The sequence below is a fragment of the Manacus candei genome, unplaced genomic scaffold (assembly GCF_025592945.1).
Source record: "Manacus candei isolate 608988 ecotype Guabito, Panama unplaced genomic scaffold, ASM2559294v1 h1tg000008l, whole genome shotgun sequence".
Classification (NCBI taxonomy): Eukaryota; Metazoa; Chordata; class Aves; order Passeriformes; family Pipridae; genus Manacus; species Manacus candei.
Window position 1 is genome coordinate 26,363,888 of NW_026138056.1, and position 21,768 is coordinate 26,385,655.

The following is a 21,768-nucleotide window of genomic DNA, read 5'->3' on the forward strand; positions in this document are numbered from 1 at the left end:
ATGGCATTTTTAACATCACATTTTAGCTTAGTTATAAAACACCCATGTAAATCATTATACCCCCTAAAACCTGGCAATAATAGTTTAAATTTTTCAATTGTAATTCCATTTCTACTAAAATCCACTAACTCCTTTGACATGGCTAATATGGTATATTTCAATTAAATCAAAATGACAGGATAAAATGGAGAAGAATTCACATTCTTCTTGAGATGTCTAGGCTATCCTTTCCTAAGAGTAACTCATTCCCTACTGAGGTCAAGTTGCGCGTGTTGAACCTGAAGCTTTCGTGAAATACAGAGGAAGACAGTGCTTCTACTCGAATTATTCTCCTTGTTTTCAGGTTCCTCAGATGGTTCTTAAATCCCCTAAAGAAAGGATGGATTTTAATATGATGCGGAAAAATGAAATTAAATGTTGCCAGTGTTTCATTATTAAGAACAGGTTGCCACTCATGCTGAATTGTTGAAGTATTACAGTTCTCTGCATAGCTCCTGACTTCTAGACAGGCAGATCAAGCACTTTCTTCTGCAGGAGAGGTGGAATTTAGTTTATGGTGGTAATTTACATTGACTATGTGACCCCTGTCAGAACTGGAAAGAGAGATCAGCTCTGCTGGAGACAGACCTTTTATGTTGGTATCTATTTACAGCTGTATGGCTCTCAGGCAAAAGATACATGGTAAAGCCTCATCTTGACAGGCTAGAGAATAAACTATTATTTCTGAAAACAACTAGGAACCATATTAGGTTTATTCCTGTGGAAACAGTTTAGTGACACATATGACAATTGTACACCATGTGTATTAAATCCCCCGTGCCTAACTCTTCTCTGCCACAGGTGCAAATTGGGAATACTTCAACGGAAGTAAAACCAGCGCAAAACCGGCTGAGTGAGAGGAAAACCAAGTTGGTGCTATGCTTCAGAATTACTTTACTGACACCATATTAAACCAGTTTTGCTGTGGCCAAAAGTAAGATACAGAATGCAGAAGTCTTGTACTGTGTATAGAAATACTGATTTCATTCAGCCCTTCTTAAAGCATTCTGGATTACTCCTGTCTCTCTTCCTCTCAACCCCCACAGTATGTACCTATTAAATTGCTTGTGGCTCTCTGCCAGAAAAGCCATACTACTTACTTAGAAACCACAAGAGGCCCCTTCACATATACAATGGTTTAACTTTGATTAATTGAAAGAGGTATGAAGGTATGAAATTTGGCTGGCAAATATAAACTGAAGTTCTTTAAATGTCAGGAACTACTGTTATGACAAAGGTTTATCAAGCTTCCACAACTATTTCCAAGCTAGATATTCTACTGAGTATGTGTTGTGGGAATGCAGTGTGGAGAAATGGGGCAGCAAAGGTCAAGAGGATGACTGTGTACTGCAAATATGACATCACAAAAGGGGCAAAATCTGGTGACCAAGAACAGCACATATGGAGAAATGGGAAAATGGTATTTTCTGAACTGTATAGTACATTTGTAGGCTTATTTTTAATGAGAATAATATGAATAAGGTTACAATTTACTAACGTCCACTGGAATAAAGCAAGGTTAACAAGCTGAAAGAACAGGAGATATCCAGAGGAAAAGTCATTAGTACTACATGACACTACATTATCTACAATAGTAGATTTAACTCACACCTACTTTAGAGTCACACACTGAAATTAAAATAAACTCAGAATTTTGGTATCTTTCTAGGCTTAACTTTTCCAAAGGGACTTCATGCTGCACTTCTGGTCTCATCTCAATGTATCAAGGCCATTACTTTGCAATTTCTTAGACAACAGCCCTCTAATTATCTCTTGTTCTGTTGAAGCAATTGAGTTGAACCAAAATAAACACTTTCTATGTTAATAATATGAATAGTGATATAAAAAACAAAAGACTGGACTTTGAATGGGACCAGAATAAAACTATGTCCTTTCATCAAATCTCTCCAGTCTACAGATTTGTGCAGTCAGCAGAAACATTCAGACTTTTTCTCCATTTGGCATGCGCACGTACAATTCCCCAGTAATCCTATTTTATTATTTATCAGTCCAGCTGTTACAGTCTCAAACTATGTTATTTCTTTCTTCTTCAAGTTTGATCTGTGATCCAAAGTTTGGGGTTTTTTCCTTTGGTCAACTAAGAGTGCTAGGTATTTACCCATTTGAGCAGAATGCCCAAAATAGGCACTCAGAAAGAAATAGCAGTAGTGAAATAACTATCAAATAGCCCAAATAGCAGCAGATACTTCCAGGTTTTCAGCCAGCAGCATGTTGCAAATATTTTGGTTTATATGTCCATGCTATTATGACTAAGTGTGGGAGGAATCTGAACAACTATAAGACTAGTTTAAGAATATCAAGTCCTCTAAGGCAGGGGAACATGAGGGCACAGGAAATACTTGAATCAGTGTACCTGTGATCAAGGAGTGGTGACTGTAGGTTGGCCAAGTGCTCTGATGGTGATTACATAGCCATTACTGAGATTCATGACGACAATAATAACACTATTCTAAGTTCCTCAGTGCCTCAAGAGTCAGGAGTGTTTACCTACAGCTCATCTCACCACAACTCTGTGAGGCAGATAAGGCTGCTTTGTGGATAGACATTAAATGACTTGTCCAAATTTACTAGGCACTGACTGGAGTGAATGGTAGTGCTAGGACTAAAACCCATCATTAAGGCCTCTGGCCTAATCACAATTGGTCATTTTCTCTTTCCATATTATAGAGGTAAAAACAAAAGAGTTATGAAAATAATTACTATCTATGTTCAGGACCTAATTTTCTGGGTTCAGGTTTTTATAATTAAGGGACACTCACAGATTAGCTCAGTGCATTTTAAGGATTAAACAGCAATGAAATTTCACTCATTAAAATTCAGAGTTTTATTTAGATAACATATAAGCAGAGATCTGATAGAACAGCATTAGGATCTGGTCAGAAAACAATGGCCGGCATGGTCTGTAGCAAGGGTTGTGCAAGTTTCTGAGTAAAATGCAGGACCTCCAGCCTCAGACTATTATGAGTGATTTACACATAACTCTCCTCCAAGATTTGTCTACACAGCACAAAGCGGTGCCACCCCAACAAGATCCTGGCAATAACTGTAAATGAGCCTGCTCATTTATTGGGAAAAGCATACAGCACTGCCAGCTTTTCTCCCGGGTAACTACATACACCTAAGATAAATCATGTATACCCAGCTCAGGAATCCCAAACACAGCACTCCACTGCGCTGTGAGGGCAGGGCACGAATACTCCTTCTGTAAAATGCAAAGTGCATCCCTGGCATCAAAATAAAGAAATCAATTCTAGAAGTAAATTTTTCTGCAAGCACATGCCATGGATTTACTCACACATATATGATTACATGTTCCATATTCACAAGATGGAACTGTATGTTCTTTTTACAGATTGCTTCAGTCGGGAACAAGCTGCATGGTATGAGTACGTATGGAGGGGTACAACTAAACTGGCATGTGTATATAGAAATGTATGTGAAGATCTAAAACCATTTGACAGCTATGTTAAATTTGGCTCTTGTTTTTAATATTTTAAATTACTGAAGAGATGCAAATATTTTCATGGGCATTTATAGCTGCACATAAAGGAAGACATAAGATGAATGTTTACAATGTTACAACTGAATGTGGAATGACATAGCCAGAATTCTTAACTTTGCATGTTATTTTATAAAGGAAAGACTAAATTACACTGCATAAATCTGCATAAGAAATTACATTTAAGGTTACTTCTATCATAATGCTGCTCCAAAAGCAGGAAATTTCCCATGTTTTTCATATTTATATAAAGATGTCTCTTCTATCTACCTTTACTATAACACACTTTCCTACTTGAAAGTGTTCTGATAGAAACTGCAAAAAATATTGGAAGATTAATCTTGCAATAAGTTACTTTAAACCACTAGATTAATATGCAGTTTTGGATAATAGCCGCAGTTAAACTGCATAAATTATTCTGCAAATACAATGTCCCTAACTTCAAGAGTTGCCTTCAGCAAGCACTTCTGAATTTGAACATCTGTCCTTCTGCATGAACAAGGGCTATGGTTTACTGAGTCACAGCTGAGGAAGGTGAGAGACCTGTTGTACATACCTAGTACTTAAGCTTAACTATTATATACCAAAGTACTGTTAGAAACAAGCTAACTGCACTAACAAGAGTCTGAGGGCAACAAAAATAAAGGTTACTATTTTCACACACTGCTGCTTAGATGTTCACAGTTTGAAACACAACTTCTGTCGGGACAAACACTTTCTTTCTTGAACATTTAATAACTTACAAAAATAATACAAATTACCAAAAGAAAGAAGTCATCTGTGACACTAGAGTTCAGGTTTCCAAACCAAAAACTATTCTGAGTCAAAGCATCAGCAGGAGCCTTAGAATGCTAGACAGAAATAAACTAGGTAATAAAATGCCATTATGTTCAGCAGTGCACAAATCTTTTGGATTGACAAGCTTGGACTATTTTGTTAGAACAAAGGATGGTATTCCTTTAAATCTGCCCCTTAAGGGGAGAGGACCCAATTTAGTCCTGAATTTACAGAATAGTTTCCAAGATTTCATACAGGCTGCTGTGGACTTACAGTCACAAGAAAACTAGAATGGGCTCAGAGATCAGATGTTAAAACAGTAATTTTGATTTGGACAAGAGTTGCATGAAACAGTTTGCTTCCTTTAGCATCCTGGTAAAAAGTTGTCTTTTCCATATTGGTCTTTACTCTTCCTTTTTATGTGGTTCATCTACTGTTAGTCATGTCAACTACTACAGGAAAAAAATGAAACAATCCAGTTTGTGGTTCAAGTCTGTTTCACGAATATTTAATGCTGAAGAAATACTTCTGGCACAGAAATAAATTGAATATACTTGCTCATGTCAACCATTTTCTCAAAGCCAACTTTAGGAACTTTCACCATATAAGATTCTAGTACTTAAAAGCATGAATCCTTGTATTATCCACAGAGCTTTCCTAAGAAATAATAGATCAGTCTCTTAAGACACAGAGCACCGTAAGAGAGATTCCAAATGCCACTTTTCATTCTTACTACCTGCTTTACAATCCCCCTTCTTTTTCTTTTTTTTTTTCCTTTTCCTTTTTTCTTTTTCTTTTCTTTTTCTTTTTTCTTTTTGTGTGAGGGTAGAACAGGAGTACAGTAAAAACAAAAAAACAAAATTGGGGGAAAGCCTCTTACAAAAAGTAGAAACATAGACACAAAACCCAAGACCGAGTTGAAAAAAAAAGATTGTCCCAGATGAAATAATAAGACATACAATAAAAAAAAAAAATTAAAAATTAGAAAAAAAGCATTGAATCAAACTGTTTCCTGCAATGCTGGAGTTCCTTGATGTAGTGCGATTACTAAATATAGTATTTTACTAATCTCAGCAGGGTGCTGGCTAACTGCATGCCCGTCAGATGTTTTTAACGGCCACCCCCTGTGGAACAAATCTAAGGAGCGCATGAAAAACACCCACATTTAAAAAAGCCCCCTTGCTAGATCATTAAGGAAAGATAAAGGCCTGTACATTCGGATGTGATATATAACACAATCATTGTGTCAAGAAAACATATGTTTGATTAGTGCACCTCAGGTTCATTAATCGCTGTGTCTGCTTCACAGCAGTGGGCAGAGTTTCCACTGTAGCTACTGCACCAAAGGGTAAAGACACTTGGTAGCTTGAAGACTGACAGTTCAGCAGTAAATCTTGAGCTATTCCAACATGCCTCTCTTACACAGTTTGAATAGGAGCTGTATTGTAGCCTTAAATCTTCATTAAAATACAGTCCTAGGGTTTAGACTGAGAAACAAACCATTACTGCACCATAAATAGGGAACAAGCAGACAAGGTATTGTCACAGGTTACTGTGGCAGTATTTTATGTTCCTGACTACAGCAAAGCAGACACTTGACATCTATAAAAACAAGCGAAGTACAAATAAGAGCAAAAAAACTTACTTGATGCAGTTCCCAAAAGGAATATATAAAATATCTGGTAAATGCAAAGCAAGTTTATCATCTGAGCCAAAGAAGCTTGTATGTCCTTTTTTTCAAGCTATTTAGATATCCCCTGAATTCAGAGCTCCTGTTCCTGTGATTCTGCAGATCTGGGAAGTCTGGTCATATATTATGCGCAGTCAAGCAAAGGAGACCCAGCTCTGTCTTACCTCTGGGTGTGATGTTTGGTTTCACTAAAGAAAACATCAGCTAACACCACTGCCATCATAGCAGCATAGAGGATAATCAGTACAGTAAGGTGCTTACTGTCCTCCTTCCATCTGTTAAATCTCAACCCAGGTATGTATTTATAAAGACAGTGTCCCTCTGGAGTACATGCAAACTGAGCAACCATATTTACAACGGCTGGCATTGAGAGATGCAGAGACCTTTGCAAACCTATCAGTTTGTCTGATAAGGAAGCTGAAATCAGGAGATGGGACGTGACTTTCTATAAAAAAAAATAAAAATAAATCAGGCTTACATTGAAAACTACCTGGCTCCCCTGTTCATTTCCTCTGTTCCATAACAAAGATAAGTATTTTTTTGTTGACATAGGAGAGAGTAGCTTAACTACAGTGAGTTTAAACACTGAGTACAACCCTCCCCCTAAGTGAATAAGAAAATCATGAAAAAAATTAATAAATTAATTATTCAGAAATTAACACACTGTAAAGAACTACAGAATAATGTAAGCTATAGTTGACGTGGTTTTTGCAGAAACAACTTGTCTGCCATACACCTATAATTATTCAGGTAAAGACTGTATTTCCAGGGAGAGGAGTTTTAATTAATTTTATAATTCTCAGTCAAAGGAAACGTGAAAAAACTGGCAACCCTGAGATCTCCTATTTTCATCACATGGCTAAAAAGTAGGAGGGAAGTGAGAGATTCTGTGTTCTGCTAATAACATACACAGAGGACAAGCATGGTATGGAGCATTTTTGGAGGAGCCTGCGTCTTGAGTATCAATCTGAACAACTGACTGAGAGAGGAACTTGGTTAGTTTGGAGAGAGAAAATTGCTTTGGTTTAAAATAACTTTCTAGCAACAGCATGAATGGAAATGTTCTCAGGAACACACTTTTTCAGGATGAAGGTTGTCACTGAAGTGAAAAGCGAAGCAAGCATTAATGATTCTCTGTTTACAAACTGCATGTGAAAGCCTTGAACGCTGTGTTAATGAAGAGGGAACAGCATTACTGTGAAACTGTGAATAGAAAATCAGCTGCCTGAGTTTGCTCAGAAGTCTGATGCTGGTACAGACACTGATATTGTGCATTAACCTAGAAATAGGGCAGTATGCTTAAAGAACCATCCTATAATTAAAACAAGAAACAACCACTTCACTTCTGAAAATTACCCTGCCACCAAAACCTGGCCAGAGAAACCCAATACAGCTTCCAATTCTGAATGAGACTGAAAGAGATGACAGCCAAAAAAACCCCTTTTCTGAAAGTCTCAGCTTCAATCACAGAGAGGGGAATAAACTGTAACTTGTCTCTTTTCTCCTTCTTCACCTTTTCTTGTTGCTTCTCTTTTTAAGGGATTTTGCCTGAGAGCTGAGTTCCCTTAGTATAATTAAAGCTAAACCCCAGTCTGCTATGAATTCACCACTGCACCTTCACATTTTTGCCAACTGAAACTTCCAGTCTTTCAAAGTTTGGGCTCTATTCCAAGGCTAAGCCCACAGCTAAGTTATCAAGTCACATTAGGATTTACTGAGAAAGATTTTGGCAGAGAACACAGCCCGGTGTGTTTAGTGCTGGCTGCAGTATTTTGAGAGATCCTGATAGCTTTTAAACTTTCTCATACATAAACCCCTTAAATTCTAAAATTGGATATGGAAATATAGCTCACATTTTTTCCACAGACCGAGTTACATGAAGGGGTATGTGGGAGGATTTCGAATTATTATTTGTAAGATGCCAAGCAGAAAAGCTAAAATGTTACCAAGGTGACAACCACACCACACCTGGGGACCCACACAACACTATTAGCCAGTTATTCTGTTTACCTTCTTTCCTTTTAGAAACTGAAACAAAAAAAAGAGGCACCTGGCTGTTTCTGGAGGCAAGAAGAACAAAACTTTAGCAGTTCTTGAATAGAGGGCCTCTTTGCTTGTAAGAGAGAGAAAGGCAACGATGGCCAGAACAGAAGAAAGCTAGTTTAGACAGATTTCTGGACGGAAGCCAAGTAGTTGGAGACCTTGTGCTAGATTTGCATTTGTTTTCCTAATTCTACATGCTCATGAGTTAATTCAGAAACACTTTTCCTGCACCAAATATTACCTCCTACGGTATACTCTGAGAACAAATATGTTATATTTCCATACTTGTACACCTTTCCTTATGGAAACTCACATGAGAATGATTCTTATGGTTATTTTTTCTCAGAATGCTACCACTATTTTGACTTCCTTTGAGGTCAAAAATAGGATAATATGAACTAGATGATCCATAGTCCACAGAAACATTTCCAAAATAGATGAAAAATATAAAACCACTTTTTGTAGGTCTACCCTGAGTCACTGCCATCAACCTTGGTACTGCTTACCTTCCCTCAGAAGTCAAGTGATTAAGAAGACCCTATAAACCAGAGTGCAACAAAGTTCAGGTGCTTTGATTTTTACATGAAGAGGAACAAGAACAATTCTTACTATCACCTTGTTCTGTTTTATCTCTCCCTCTATTTCACATTCCCAACATGTTTTCTTTCTTTTGGCTAGTCATGTATAAATCAGGGTTTGGAAACCTTGAAGTCCTTTCCTATATAACACAGCCATTTGAGAACTTGATTTTTAGTGCAGCAGGACACCTGCAAGTTTCTGAGAGCCAGGTAAGGACTTTCAACTAACAGGTAGCCTGGAGTTCCATGAATCAGAAATGTCCCTAAAATTGTCAATAAAATCCTCACTGACCTGCTGCCATTCCTTGGAGGAAACTTCTTTCCCTGTAAATACAACAAAAAATAGTAGTTGTGTTGAATAAATGGCTAAGCTTTGTAGAAAATAACCTGATAAAAAGGTGTAAGTTCTCTTCTGAGCACAATGACTGTAAGTTGTGCTTACAGTCATTGTAAGGATAAAGGTAGCTCTCCTATTTCCTGACTTCTGCCCAGTGTCACACAGCTGTAAAGATTTCACTGAAGAATAAAAAGATGTACCAGTTTTGACTGGGATGGAGCTTGTTCATAGTAGCTGGTTTAGTGCTATGTTTTGCCTTTGTGACCAAAAGAGCATGGGTAACACACTGATATTTTAGCTATTGCTGAGCAGTGCTCACACAGCATCAAGGGCTTTTTTGCTTCTCACACTACCCCACCAGCAAGGAGGCTGGAGATGGGTAAGAAGCTGGAAGCAGACACAGCTGGGACAGCTGACCCCAGCTGAGCAAAGGAATATCCCATACCATATGGCATCATGCTCAGCATGGAAAGCTGGGGGAAGGAGGAAGGGGAGGGAAGAGGCATTTGGAGAGATGGCGTTTGTCTTCATAAGTCACTGTTACGTGCGATGGAGCTCTGCTTTCCTGGGGATGGCCCAACACCTGCCTGCCCATGGGAACTGGTGAATTAATTACTTGTTTTGCTTTACTTGTGCGTGTGACTTTTGCTTTCCTTATTAAACTGTCTTTATCTCAAACCCTGAGTTTTCGCACTTTTACCCTTCTGGTTGTTCTCCCGCATCCCACTGGAGGGGAGTAAGAGAGTAGTTGCATGGAGCTGAGCTGCCCACCAGGGTTAACCCGTAACTGTCCCCTCTGGCACCTAGTGTGGGGCATGAGGGGTTAGAGATAACAATAGGTTTGATCATAGTATGCTATATCAAATTTATATCTCTTTAGATATTAATTGTCAGGCTCCTGTGCTTGTCATGGGGCTTGCTTGCCTGGCTGTAGATTAGAAACTATTGCTCATTACTGGCTGCTTTTTGCTTCTGCTGTTTGCTTCTTCTGTTCTCCTTATCATCCTATTCTGCTCTGCCTGGGAACGTACTGATAACAAGAATGGGCTGGCAGATGGCCAGGGCAATGCTGCCATACCTGTGCTGGACAGGCTGGATCTCAAATTCACAGGACTGTGACTGTGGGTAAGTTCATGCTGGAGCAGGTACAACCAGAAACAGAGGTGGCCATAGAGTAGTCTGTGCCAGAGCAGGTACTTCCCTGCAGGGTCTGTGGCCTATGGGTATTGTCATTCTGGAGCAGCTACATCCCTAAGGAATGTAGAGAAGCCCACACTGGACCATATACTGCCCCAGTGGACTGTGGACCTGTGAATAATCCCAAGCTGGAACAGGGGCAAGGGGAAGAGTTCACTGCAATGAACTCTATGGTCTGGTCCAAAGGGACAAGGGGTGAAGACTGTAATGTAAATACCTTTAAATTTTTGTAACCAAGGATTTGAGTTGCATGTTACAAAAATTACTGTAGCAGGAATCCCCTGTTGCTAGCCCGGTTAGGAGCAAAGGGAGCAAACCCTATTGCTACAGCCTATTGTTAAATCCTACAACCTGGCCCAAAGGAACCTGGGGTGGAGACTGTAATGGAAATACCTTTAAATTGTTGTAACCCAGGATCTGAGTTGTGTTTTATAGGAATAACTATAACAGGAACCATCTGAACCAAGAGAGGAAAAGCCTGACAAGAAGATGCGAAAGTGCAGCAGTGACCCAACCTGAGCTGTCTTTGGTGCTCAGCAACTCCATACAGCACACCACCTCTCCTGTCCAGAGTGACCACCATAACAGATTGAATAAACATGGACTAAATGAACTCAATGGACATTTTGTGGACCTTTTAAAGGGGTGGTCCATAGACTAAGGGGATGATATCTGCGTATATATCACGGGATAGGAAAGAGTGGGTTGTTAATGAGGGAGTGTGGGACCTGAGCATGATGTCAATGGTATGGAATAAAGAGTGGAAATTACATTGGTTCTGGCTGGGATGGAGCTAATTTTCTTCATAAAAGCATGTGTAGTACTGAAGTTTGGATTTGTGACCAAAACACTTGATAACACACTGACATTCTTGCTATTCCTAAGCAGAGCTTCCAAGTCAAGGCCTTTTCTGCTTCTCACACCACCCCACCAGTGAGCAGGCTGGGGGTGCACAAGCAGTTGGGAAGGGACACAGCCGGGACAGCTGATCCCAACTGACCCAAGGGATATCCCAGACCTATGACATTCTGTTCAGTGATAAAAACTGGGGAAAGGTGGAAGGAGTGACATTTGGTGCTACAACATCCGTGTTCCCAAGTCACCATCACATATGATGGAGCCCCACTTTCAGGAGATGGCTGATCATCTGTCTGCCTGCGGGAAGTTGTGGTTGAATTCCTTGTTTTTCTTTGCTCGCACACACAGCCTTTGTCTTTATCTCAGCTCTCGAGTTTTATCACTCATGCCCTTTTGATTCTTTCCCTCATCCCACCAGGGGGGAGAGAGTGAGCAGCTGTGTGGAGCTTAAGCTGCCCACTGGAGTTAACCCACAACAAAAGTCTATAGTAATTGGAACATCAGGCAATAGTTTGTTAATTGGTGAAAGTGCAAACTTCCCATCAGAAAAAAATCCCACAGTTTCCAGAAGAGACAGAAACTGAGATAATGAGGACTTTGTCAACCATTTCTAAAGGTGTTTATACTCCCTGTGGGCAAGAGAAAAATATTGCTGTTGGGATTATTGTACTGGCCATTGAGCACGGCACAGTACAAACATACAGGAGGATAATACCCTCTGCCAAAGGCCAAGTTTCAATACTTTTGGTGATGACAGAGCACAACATCATTCTGCACATCATTTTACAGAAACTGATCTGAACAATGAGCAGGTACAGTCCTAGTACACCTGACTAAGACCCAAGGCACTGGGACAGGAAACAAAAGCCTGAATCCACAGCTTGTTTTACAGAAGTAAGTATTGATAATACATGGTAGCACAGTCACTCAAGCTATTTCAAGGGAATTAAAGAGTAAGAACTCATTATATTTTTCAATATAAATGTCATTATTTCTCTCTGCCCTTTGAGTGTTAACACTAAGGTGAATCAGCTGATCATAGTTCCCTCTGGCCCTGACTTTACGCTACTGTTTCAGAACAATTTCACTAATATTTGCAGTCTGGTCAATCCTGCTGGAAAATATGGCTTGGGGGGTGGGGTTAGATGCACAGTTATACACATAGAATTACTGGGGGGCTTGACCCCAGATGCGGATAAAGCAGTATTTTCTTTAACAGCCTTATTTCAAGTGTTCTCTAACACTATTCTACAAACATCTTCACTTTGTAATATCCTCATTTTTCCTGATTTTTGGAGATAGGATCTTCAAAGAACCATTCATCTAAAAACATTTTGCTGACATAGCTTTCAAATCTGTATAACATTAATGATGTCAAGACGCCTGATGCTATAATTTCAAAGGCTTCTCTTAATTATTGTTTGTTTTTTCTAATTTGAATGAGTGATGCGACTTTTGTACCCCTCAGAACTAGCCCATTTTCCATGATTACAATCTCAGCCCAACACTGGCCACGAACTGTCTGCAGCTGACACATCCAAGGACAGAACAGTATCGCTTCGTGATACAAAAAGTATCACTTTTTGGATGATTTTACAGCTTTAAATTACTTGCTATTAGCATCCATAGTGCCTGTGTCAATTTTAAAAATGTTATTTAGGTGCTTTTTAAAATCTGACCTGCTCAGATTTTATGTACAGATTTTATGTACAGATTTTGTCGATTATGTACAGATCAGATCAAAACTATAACTCTTTCCTTGAAGTTCTCTGAGGGTTGAATTTCCCTGAAATTCTCCTCACATACCTCAGTAGTTAGATCCAAGCACTCCCAAATCCAACCTTCACAAAGTGTTTAGTTTTGCTTAAAGCCACTGCAGTGAAAGGTTTGAGTTCAGTGTCAACCCTAATATAAGTGTAGAAATTTAGTTTCAGCCTACTCCTGCCAACAATTCAAACCCATGCCCTGAAATGTATGAGCCACAAGTAAACCTGACTCTAGAGCATCCAGCAGGACCTCTCCTGTACATGCAGTCACTTAGAAACATGTGCCGTTGGGGAAATGAGAAATATTTAGAAATGCCGAACAATAAACTATTAAGTCTATCAATTTATAAAATGGAACAGTTAACCACCAAAAAAGTGTGGAGAGGAAAAAAATAACTGTGTAACCATTGCAACCAAAGGAATACATCACATAGAAACTATATCCTGTGTGAGGTTTTGCTATGTAGCCACTACAGAGAAAAAGCTACGATCTCCAAGCCCCGCCAATGCACCAAGCCAAGTATGGCTGCAGCCATGCACTGGGACAGACTGTGGGCACTCAGTCATGGCTTTTTATATTTTACAGTCTTTGCTTCATGGAAACTCCCAGTGGAATTCCCTACTGGACTACTTGCTGGTTACATTTTGCCTAAGTAAAAAGTGGAGGTTCAAGTTATTCATGTGCAAACAGCTTCTCTAAATGTTTCCATTTAAACGAACTCTCAGAATAATTTACTGCACTTAAACAGCCAGCAGAAACAACTGAAGCTTTCCTAATCTGGTTACAAAACAATGGCCAAAATATCACACAGTCATTTAAAAATAACAGTTTTACCAAAACTAAATTTTCCTTTAAACCATTTCTAGTCAAAGTCTGCAAAACAATTAACTTGTAGATGATATTCATAAATATGAAGCAAGCACTAAAAATGCTTTATTCAGAGTTTGTAAAGGCTTGCTTTAAGTATTTGTGTTTAATTATCACTGGTAATTTGAAGCTTGAGCTTTGAAAGTATCCAAGCTAAACACCTGTTTTTCAGCGCCACTGAGCTGCTGCTTATCAATTACAAATATCTTTAGAATAATAAACCATAAAGAATAAAAATGCAATTTTTTTAGCACTTAACTATATATTGGTCCCAATAACTCTTAATATTCAGGGCTTACAATAGAACATGGCTGAGATCATACACAGTTTAAAAGAATTAAGTAACCACATTTTAGAGATGTGTCTCCTGCAGCTAAAGTAATTCAAGAAAACCATTCAAATAAGCAAATAACATTGTTTACATTTACAAATGAAACATCATATGAGTATTTATTGATTTTTTTAAAAAATTCAAAAAATACATTGTAACAGAACAGAATGTATACGTTCTTCAATGAAAGACAAAACTACGGTTATCATCTGGACCAGAATACAAATACATGCTAACAATTTAAAAATCATTTTGGGTCATTCAGGAAACATGAAACAAGCTAGCTGTTTGCAAATGTAGTAGTTATCTACTTAGTAAATAAGCCTGAGAAATTTAGCTTGCAAAGAAATTGGCTTTTAAACTCTTAAAGACAAAGAGCTTTCTAGGTTGAAATGGTGAAGAGACCTGTGTTGTGCACCTGACAGGCCACTGAGCCACTTCCCACAGAGATTCTATTCACTGCTCCACCTCGGCTCAGCCACCCATCAGCAGCAGTTTCGCATCAATAACCAGGCTTATTCAAGCAAGGTGTTAAAAAGCATGCTAAGATGATGTAAAACCATCAGTTACATACACAGTGGATAGATGTTAATAATTGAGATTCTTTACCAAATTCCTTGGTTTGTATTAGGGCCAAGTAAAAAGCAGTAGTCTAGTTCATGGATGAAACAGATTATACTTTTTGGCTCAAGGTAAGACCCTTTAAAAACAATTTCTACATAAGCATCTAGAATCAAAGCATGAAAAAAACCAGGACAAACACAACTAATCATTTTACAATAACCACATACTGTAGGCAAGTAGGAACCAAAACAGTAACATAAATTGTGCATCGGTTCTATGAAAATAAAGCATTACTAGTAGACACAAGCAATCTGACAAGATGTGAAAGTGAGCAGTGAGAACTCCACGGATTGAACTTCTTTTCATCAGAATTCATCTGTTTCTACTGCAGGCAGGTAACAAATCGAACTCAGGAAGACTGAATTCCTATTAGCAGCTTAACTCTACTACAGTGAGGCTGAGGCTTTTACCATTTGTTTCATTAAGAGACATTCAAACTAACGAAGCAAAAATGACATTTCAAAAATGAAGACCAAAAAAAAGCTGAATGTATATTTTAGACAGAAACAGTCTTAAGTTAAATCCACAACTGATGATATCTGATGTCATCATCATGGCTAGGCTTTGCGAACGAAGATTTGGGGAGGGCTCTACCCACGTTTGTTGCAAGCGTGTTGGATATCTGACGTAAGCAAATGTAATATATCTATGCTGCTTATACCAACAGAACATCTGACACTATTCCTTGAATCCTAGCAGCCTCTTTTAAGTCAATTCCCATTAATGCATACTTTGTAAATTACAAAAAAATCCATTATCAGGCATGCAAAAATTCCAACAGAAACCTCCCATTTCCAGAATTTGGTTATATGATCAAATTACATATGCTAGAGCATATGAAACCAACCTTTCAAATGAAACAAATACACAATTCTGAAAAGGGAAAAAAACCCAAACAAAACAAAAGCTCAAACCAAAAACCTATGACAGGAAAAATATATTTCTACATATCTTGTCCTATCCTCTGATGGTGCAACACAGTAAAATGAGCCATTACCCATATACACATATAAATTTTCATGTAATGTGATAGGGAAGAGGCTTCCTTTTCCCATCTTCCACACCGCAGAAATGACTGGATGTACTACAGAGGCTGCCACTGTCCTATGAAATGTAGAAATTGCTGGGTGCAGGTTATCAGTGATGAAGGACTCATGTACTGACCCAGTATGGTTCATCTTACATTCTATAATATTGACTGTGATGGCAAAAACATTCTGCATTGCTCTGACACCAGGTCTACTTTCACTACTGAGTAAAACATAGTTTTCAAATGTCCTGATCCCAGCCAGAATAGGGTTAATTTTTGTAGTACTTAGAAGGGGGCATGGTTAGGACCCAGAAGTTATTCTACACCACCTCACATCATTGCTGGGGGTGGGGAGAAGGGATTCTCTTCCAGGGAAAACAGGGTCCCTTTCGGTTGAGCAGCATGGTGGAGGAAGTGGTCGGATGTTGTTTATTGTCCAGGGCTTTCCGTGTGAATCCTTCATTTCTTGCACCCTCTGTCATTAGTATTGTTGCTTTTACTGTTCATTTTCTTATCTCATTGCTGTTTCCAGTAAATTGTTCTTATCTCAGCCCTTGATCTTTACCTTTTGGGCCTCCAATTCTCCTCTCCATCCCGCCACAGAGCAAGGGCTGGAAGGGAGGGGGAGAGAGGGAGTGAGCAGCACATGGTTTAGAGAGTCGCAGTGGGAGCACTAAATTGGGGAGTACCATTCCTAAACCATGACAGACTTTTTTGGCACCCAGTGTTGGGCACGAATGGTTGCGATAACAACTGATTTGCCCAGAGTGAGTTGGAAACAAACTTGATCTAAGCATTTGTTGTATTAGGCATAGAGCCACCGATTACAATGTTGCTTGGTCCGTTTATGTGCTTGTGGTACCTAACCCTGCATATATTCCCATATGTGCTGCTCACGATGTTTTTTTTCTGAGCAGGAAAGGGGATCAGGATTGCTTTGTTGCTGTACTGTGTGATATCAGCTTATGATATGATAACATCAAAGGCAATAAGGGTCATTTGGGATGTGTATTCAGTGTTGTTCTTTTGCCTTTTTCTCAGGTGCTACCTCTGGGAGTTTGTTAATAATCGTACCCAGTTTGAGGGGGGGAATGGGGAGGATGATTTTCCCCAGCTTTTCACCCCTTCTTCCTTCTTCAGGTCTGTTACAACAGCTTCTGAGAATTTTCAATTCCTTTTGGATGTTAAGGAAAGCATGTTCTTGTTGCTTTGTCTGCCAGGTCTCCTCAGTGTGGTCCACACCATGTTTAGTTAAGAAAGATTTCTAGGAAGGTCATTCAGAGATCCTCCCTGAGGGTGGACATTCATGAGTGGCATGGAATATGGGAGAAAATGGGCCAGTTTTGGGGGAAATTATCTGTTCCAATGGCATGGAAGTTCACTCCCGAACAACTACAAGACCTTGATAAAGTGACAGATTACTTGCAAGGAGAATGCTGTGGCAACTCCAGAGAGGAGCAACTTATTGAAATGTATTGAGCCCTGGCTACTCTTCACCGGACACAGTTCAATACTAGACAGCACCCTCATGGGGAGAAGGAAAGCAGACCAACAGGCACTGTGGCCACCCAAACTGCAGCAGAACCACAGGAAGCTTGCAGGCTCTTTCTCTGTTATGAGGAGAGATAAACAGATGCTACAGGCCTGTGCATAGGAGAGGACCTGGGGAGGGAGGCCAGTGAAGATAAAAAGCCTTGAAGAGAACAGGAGGAGTGTCTTTCTGAGGCAGTGCTTTTTGCTGCACTGCTAGAAGTTTTTCCCTTGTAAGTCTACTGTTCTTGACTTTGGAATAAATTTTCCTGAACTCCTTCCACTGCTTGGCATTTCAGGGGTACTTGTGTGTTATCTTACTTCACAATTAGGGAAAATTATTCTCTCAAGGATGATCTAGTAGTGCACCCAAGCAGGTGGAACACCATGGAGAAAGGTATCCAGTACCTGAGAGAATTAGCTGTGCTGGAGATAATCTATAAGAATGCAAATAACAAGCAGTCCCCTGTAGATCCAGATGAGGGCCAGTGTACAAAACCAGTTTGTACAGAGCATGCTATCATTGTACACCAACTCACGGGCATTGATGGCAATGAAAGAAGGAGAACAAACAGTGTTTCAGGTGACTACCTGACTCTGGCAACATGAAGATTGTCTTTTTCCTCCCTACTAACCTGAGCCTCAGCTGCAGAAAGACTGTCCAAGACTGCAGACAGATTCGAAAGACTCAAGGAAATTAGAGAAGAAATGTCCCATGTCCCGCCAGTGTGGACCAGACTCTCTTCTATTGGGAGCAAGCACTCCAACAGAAAGCTTGGGAGAAAGAGGGTACACACCACCAGGTAACCAATGGTTCTACGTGCATGACCATGAGGAAGTTGGATGGAAAACCCACCTCTACCGTAGCAGCATGGATACATGAGTTGAGAGGAAGAACAACCACTCCAAGAAATTCTTCAAGGATAGATGCCACTCCAGTTTCCAGAGGGCAAGTCCTCAGAATAGGAGACCTGATGTTACCTCCAATCCTCTTGAATGGACCTCCAGTTCATATTAACAATGAGCAATGAGTACTATTACCAGAACTTGAGGGGCCCTGCCTCCAGCCAGGTGGAGGAAAGGGACAATCAGATCTATTGGACTGTGTGGATCCAATGGCCTGGCACATCAGAACCAGAAGAGTGTAAGACTTTAGTTGACATCAGTGCACAATGTATCCTGAAGCCGTCAAGATATGTAGGGGCAGAATCCATCTCTATTGCTGGGGTACAAGGGGAACACAACAACTGACTGTACTAGAAGTTAAAGTGAGCCTGACTGAGAATGAATGGCAAAAACACCCCATTGTGACTGGCTGTGATGGACTCAATTGTTGTTAATGTCTTAAACACTGCCAAAATCATAGAAAGACTTTTTGTCAAACTGCGAGGAAGCAACTGCCTGTCTGTGACAGCACCCCTCTCCCAAACATGCTTCCTGATCGGAATCTGGACTGTGATGGGAGCTTCAGATAAGACTATTGCCTAATTTTCTCAGGTCGGAGGAGAAGTAAACAAGGCTCATCAGGTGGTGGAGGAGAAGAGTTTTGGGTGTGTGATTCCAAAATCTCTCCACACCAAACCAAAGGAATAATCTCCAACCACTCCCAGGAAGACCATGTACACACAGGACATTCACATGAGAGGCACCTGAGAAGGGGTCATAAACCATTAAAGACCCCAGACTCATTCCTGACATCTTCCACCACAAGAGGACTGCATGTGATCCAAGTGATGCAACAAATCCAGAGCCTGTTGCAAGAGACCGTAGAGCTTTTCCCTGCCAGGGCTGGTGCCTGGACATCTGAATGTATATTAATCCACTGGACTCTATGGTGTGTGGGACCCTCACCACCAAGAAGACCAGAAGAACGGAACACCACTGGGTCCATGGAGTGGTGATACATTTTCTATTTTAATCTTTCTCTGTCATGCTCTTTCTTGTTCCCCCCATCCTTTTTCTATTTCTGTCTCTCTCTCTTTCTCTGCCTCACATCTACTGTTAAATAAAATCCATACTATTGACTCTGGCATACGGTCTCATCTGCACCTTAATTTGGGCAAAGGCATTTCTAATAATTTTAATAACTGGATCATAACACTGGCCTAGGGACCCTGTGCATCCTTGGCACAGATTACATCAGGAGAGGGTCCATTTCAAGGACCCAAAAGGGCTTTGTTGGGCTCTTGGGATAGCTACTGGGAGACAGAGGAAATCAGCTGAATACCTTGCCTGGTCTCTCAAAGAACCCTTCTGCTATGGGACTGCTGAGGGTTGAAGAATAGTTACTGATGGCCACCGGAATGGTGCACTGTCAGCAACACCGCACCAACCGAGAGTCCGTGACCCCCATTGGTGAGATGATTCATGAACTGGAGAGCCCGGGAGTGGTCAGCAAGACTCGCTCACCATTTAATAGTCCTATATGGCCTGTGAGTAAGTCCACTGGAGAGTGGAGACTGAGAGTCTCTCAGTCTATTGTGGCCTGAACAAAGTCACATCACCATTGAGTGCTGCTGTACCAGGCATCCTGGAACTTCAGTACAAACTGGATTAAAGTGGTGCCACCATCAATATTGCTAATGTGGTTTTCTCCATTCCCTTAGCAGCAGACTGCAGGCCACAATTTGCTTTCACCTGGAGGCGTGTCCAGTACACCTGGAACTGACTGTTACACCCCAACTGAAAAAGAGATACTGGCAGCTTATGAAGGGGTTTGAGCTGCTTCAGAAGTGACTGTCAGCAAAGCACAGCCCTCCTCGTGCCCTGACTGCCAGTGCTGGGCTGGATGTTCAAAGGGAAGGTCCTTTCCACACATCATGCCACCCATGCTACGTGGAGTAAGTGGGTCACATGAGCTCAAATAGGAAACCCCAATCACCCATGGATCTTGGAAGTCATCACGAACTGTCACGAAGGTGAAAATTTGGGACTATCATGATCATCAGAGGAGGAGAAGGTGACATATGCTGAGGAGGCCTCACCATATAATCAGCTACCAGAAACTGAAAAGCGATATGGTCTCTTCACTGATGGTTCCTGTTGTATTGTAGGGTAACATCAAATATGGAAAGCTGCCAAATGGAGCCCTACATAGCGAGTTGCAGAAGCTATTGAAGGAACAAGGTGGACCAAGTCAGGTTGCACAGCTGACAGCTGTCCAGTTGGCTGTAGATATCGCTGAACGAGAGAAATGGTCAGTGCTCTACACTGACTAGTGGATGGTAGTAAATACTCTGTGGGGGTGGCTAGACCAATGGAAAAAGACCAATCAGCAGCACAGAGGTAAAACCATCTGGGCTCCTGAAGTGTGGCAAGACATCTCTGCCTGTGTAGAAAAGTTGGCTGTAAAAGTCCATCATGTAGATACACATGCACCCAAGAGTCAGGCTACTGAAGAGCATCATAACAACAGACAAGTGGATTGAGCTGCCAAGACTAAAGTGTCTCAGGCAGACATGGACTGGCAACATAAGGATGAGTTATTTCAGGTTTGGTGGGCCCATGACACCTCAGGTCATCAGGGAAGAGATGCGACATACAGATGGGCTCATAATCCAGGGGTGGACATAACCATGGACACCATCACCCAAGTTATCCAGACTACAGACTACAGCTCTACATGCTCACAATGGTAGAAGCAACCACTGGATCGCTGGAGACGCATCCTGTGCCTTATGCCACTGTCTGTAACACCATTTGGGCCTTGAAAAGCAAGTTCTGCAGCAACATGGCACCCCAGAGAGAACTGAGTTGGACAATGGGACTCATTTCAAAATTAGCCTTATAGAGACCTGGGCCAGAGAGCACGACAATGAGTGGGTATACCATATTCCCTATCATGCATCAGCATCTGGGAAAGCTGAATGGTACAAGGGACTGTTAAAAACCACATTGAAAGCAATGGGCAATGGGACCTTCAAACATTGGGATATACATTTAACAAAGGTCACTTGCTTAGTTAACAATAGAGGTTCTACCCATCAAGCTGGCCCCACCCAATCAAAACCTCCATGTACCGTAGAAGGGGATAAACTCTCCATGGTGCATATGAGGAATGCATTAGAGAAGATAGTTTGGATTAATCCTGTCTCAAGCAAAGGTAAATGTATCCGTGGGGTTGTTTTTGCTCAAGGATCTGGGTGCACTTGGTGGGTAATGCAGAGGGATGAGGAAACATGATGTGTACCTCAAGGGAATTTGATTTCTGCGTGAGAACAGTCTGTAATGTTGAACTGTGTAGTACTGGTTGCTGAATGACCTCTGTATGCCATAATTACCATGGACAGTGAGGATGGACTGCTCCAGATACACCAGTTGTGAGCTCCTGATGCAGCTTGCAATCAGCCAAGAGCACACCAGCCCTCCTGCCCTGGGAGACATCTAAGACGGATAGAATCCACAGTCATGGACTAAATGAACTCAACAGACATCTTGGAGGGACAGCCATTGACTCTGGAAAGGACACCTGTGCTTGTGTATATGTGTCTGTCTGTCTATCTATCTATCTATCTGTCTATCTACCTATCTATCAATATGTATATAGTTGGAAGGTGTAGGATTTGGGCATGTCATAGGGT

General features: G+C 40.7%; 1 protein-coding gene across 4 annotated transcripts in view; it reads right to left on the bottom strand.

The window, feature by feature from the left end:
* The window catches only part of STAU2 (staufen double-stranded RNA binding protein 2), a 170,519-nt gene that overhangs the window by 62,468 nt on the left and 86,283 nt on the right, over nucleotides 1–21,768 (bottom strand). The window contains exon 12 of one of the 4 annotated variants that reach the window (XM_051768623.1): nucleotides 14,105–16,269. The exons of the other annotated variants lie outside the window; for them this stretch is intronic. Coding sequence (XP_051624583.1) covers nucleotides 16,201–16,269 — 69 coding nt within the window. The 3' untranslated portion in view covers nucleotides 14,105–16,200. Of the gene's footprint in view, nucleotides 1–14,104; nucleotides 16,270–21,768 lie in introns of those variants that run through there. 4 annotated transcript variants of the gene reach the window in all.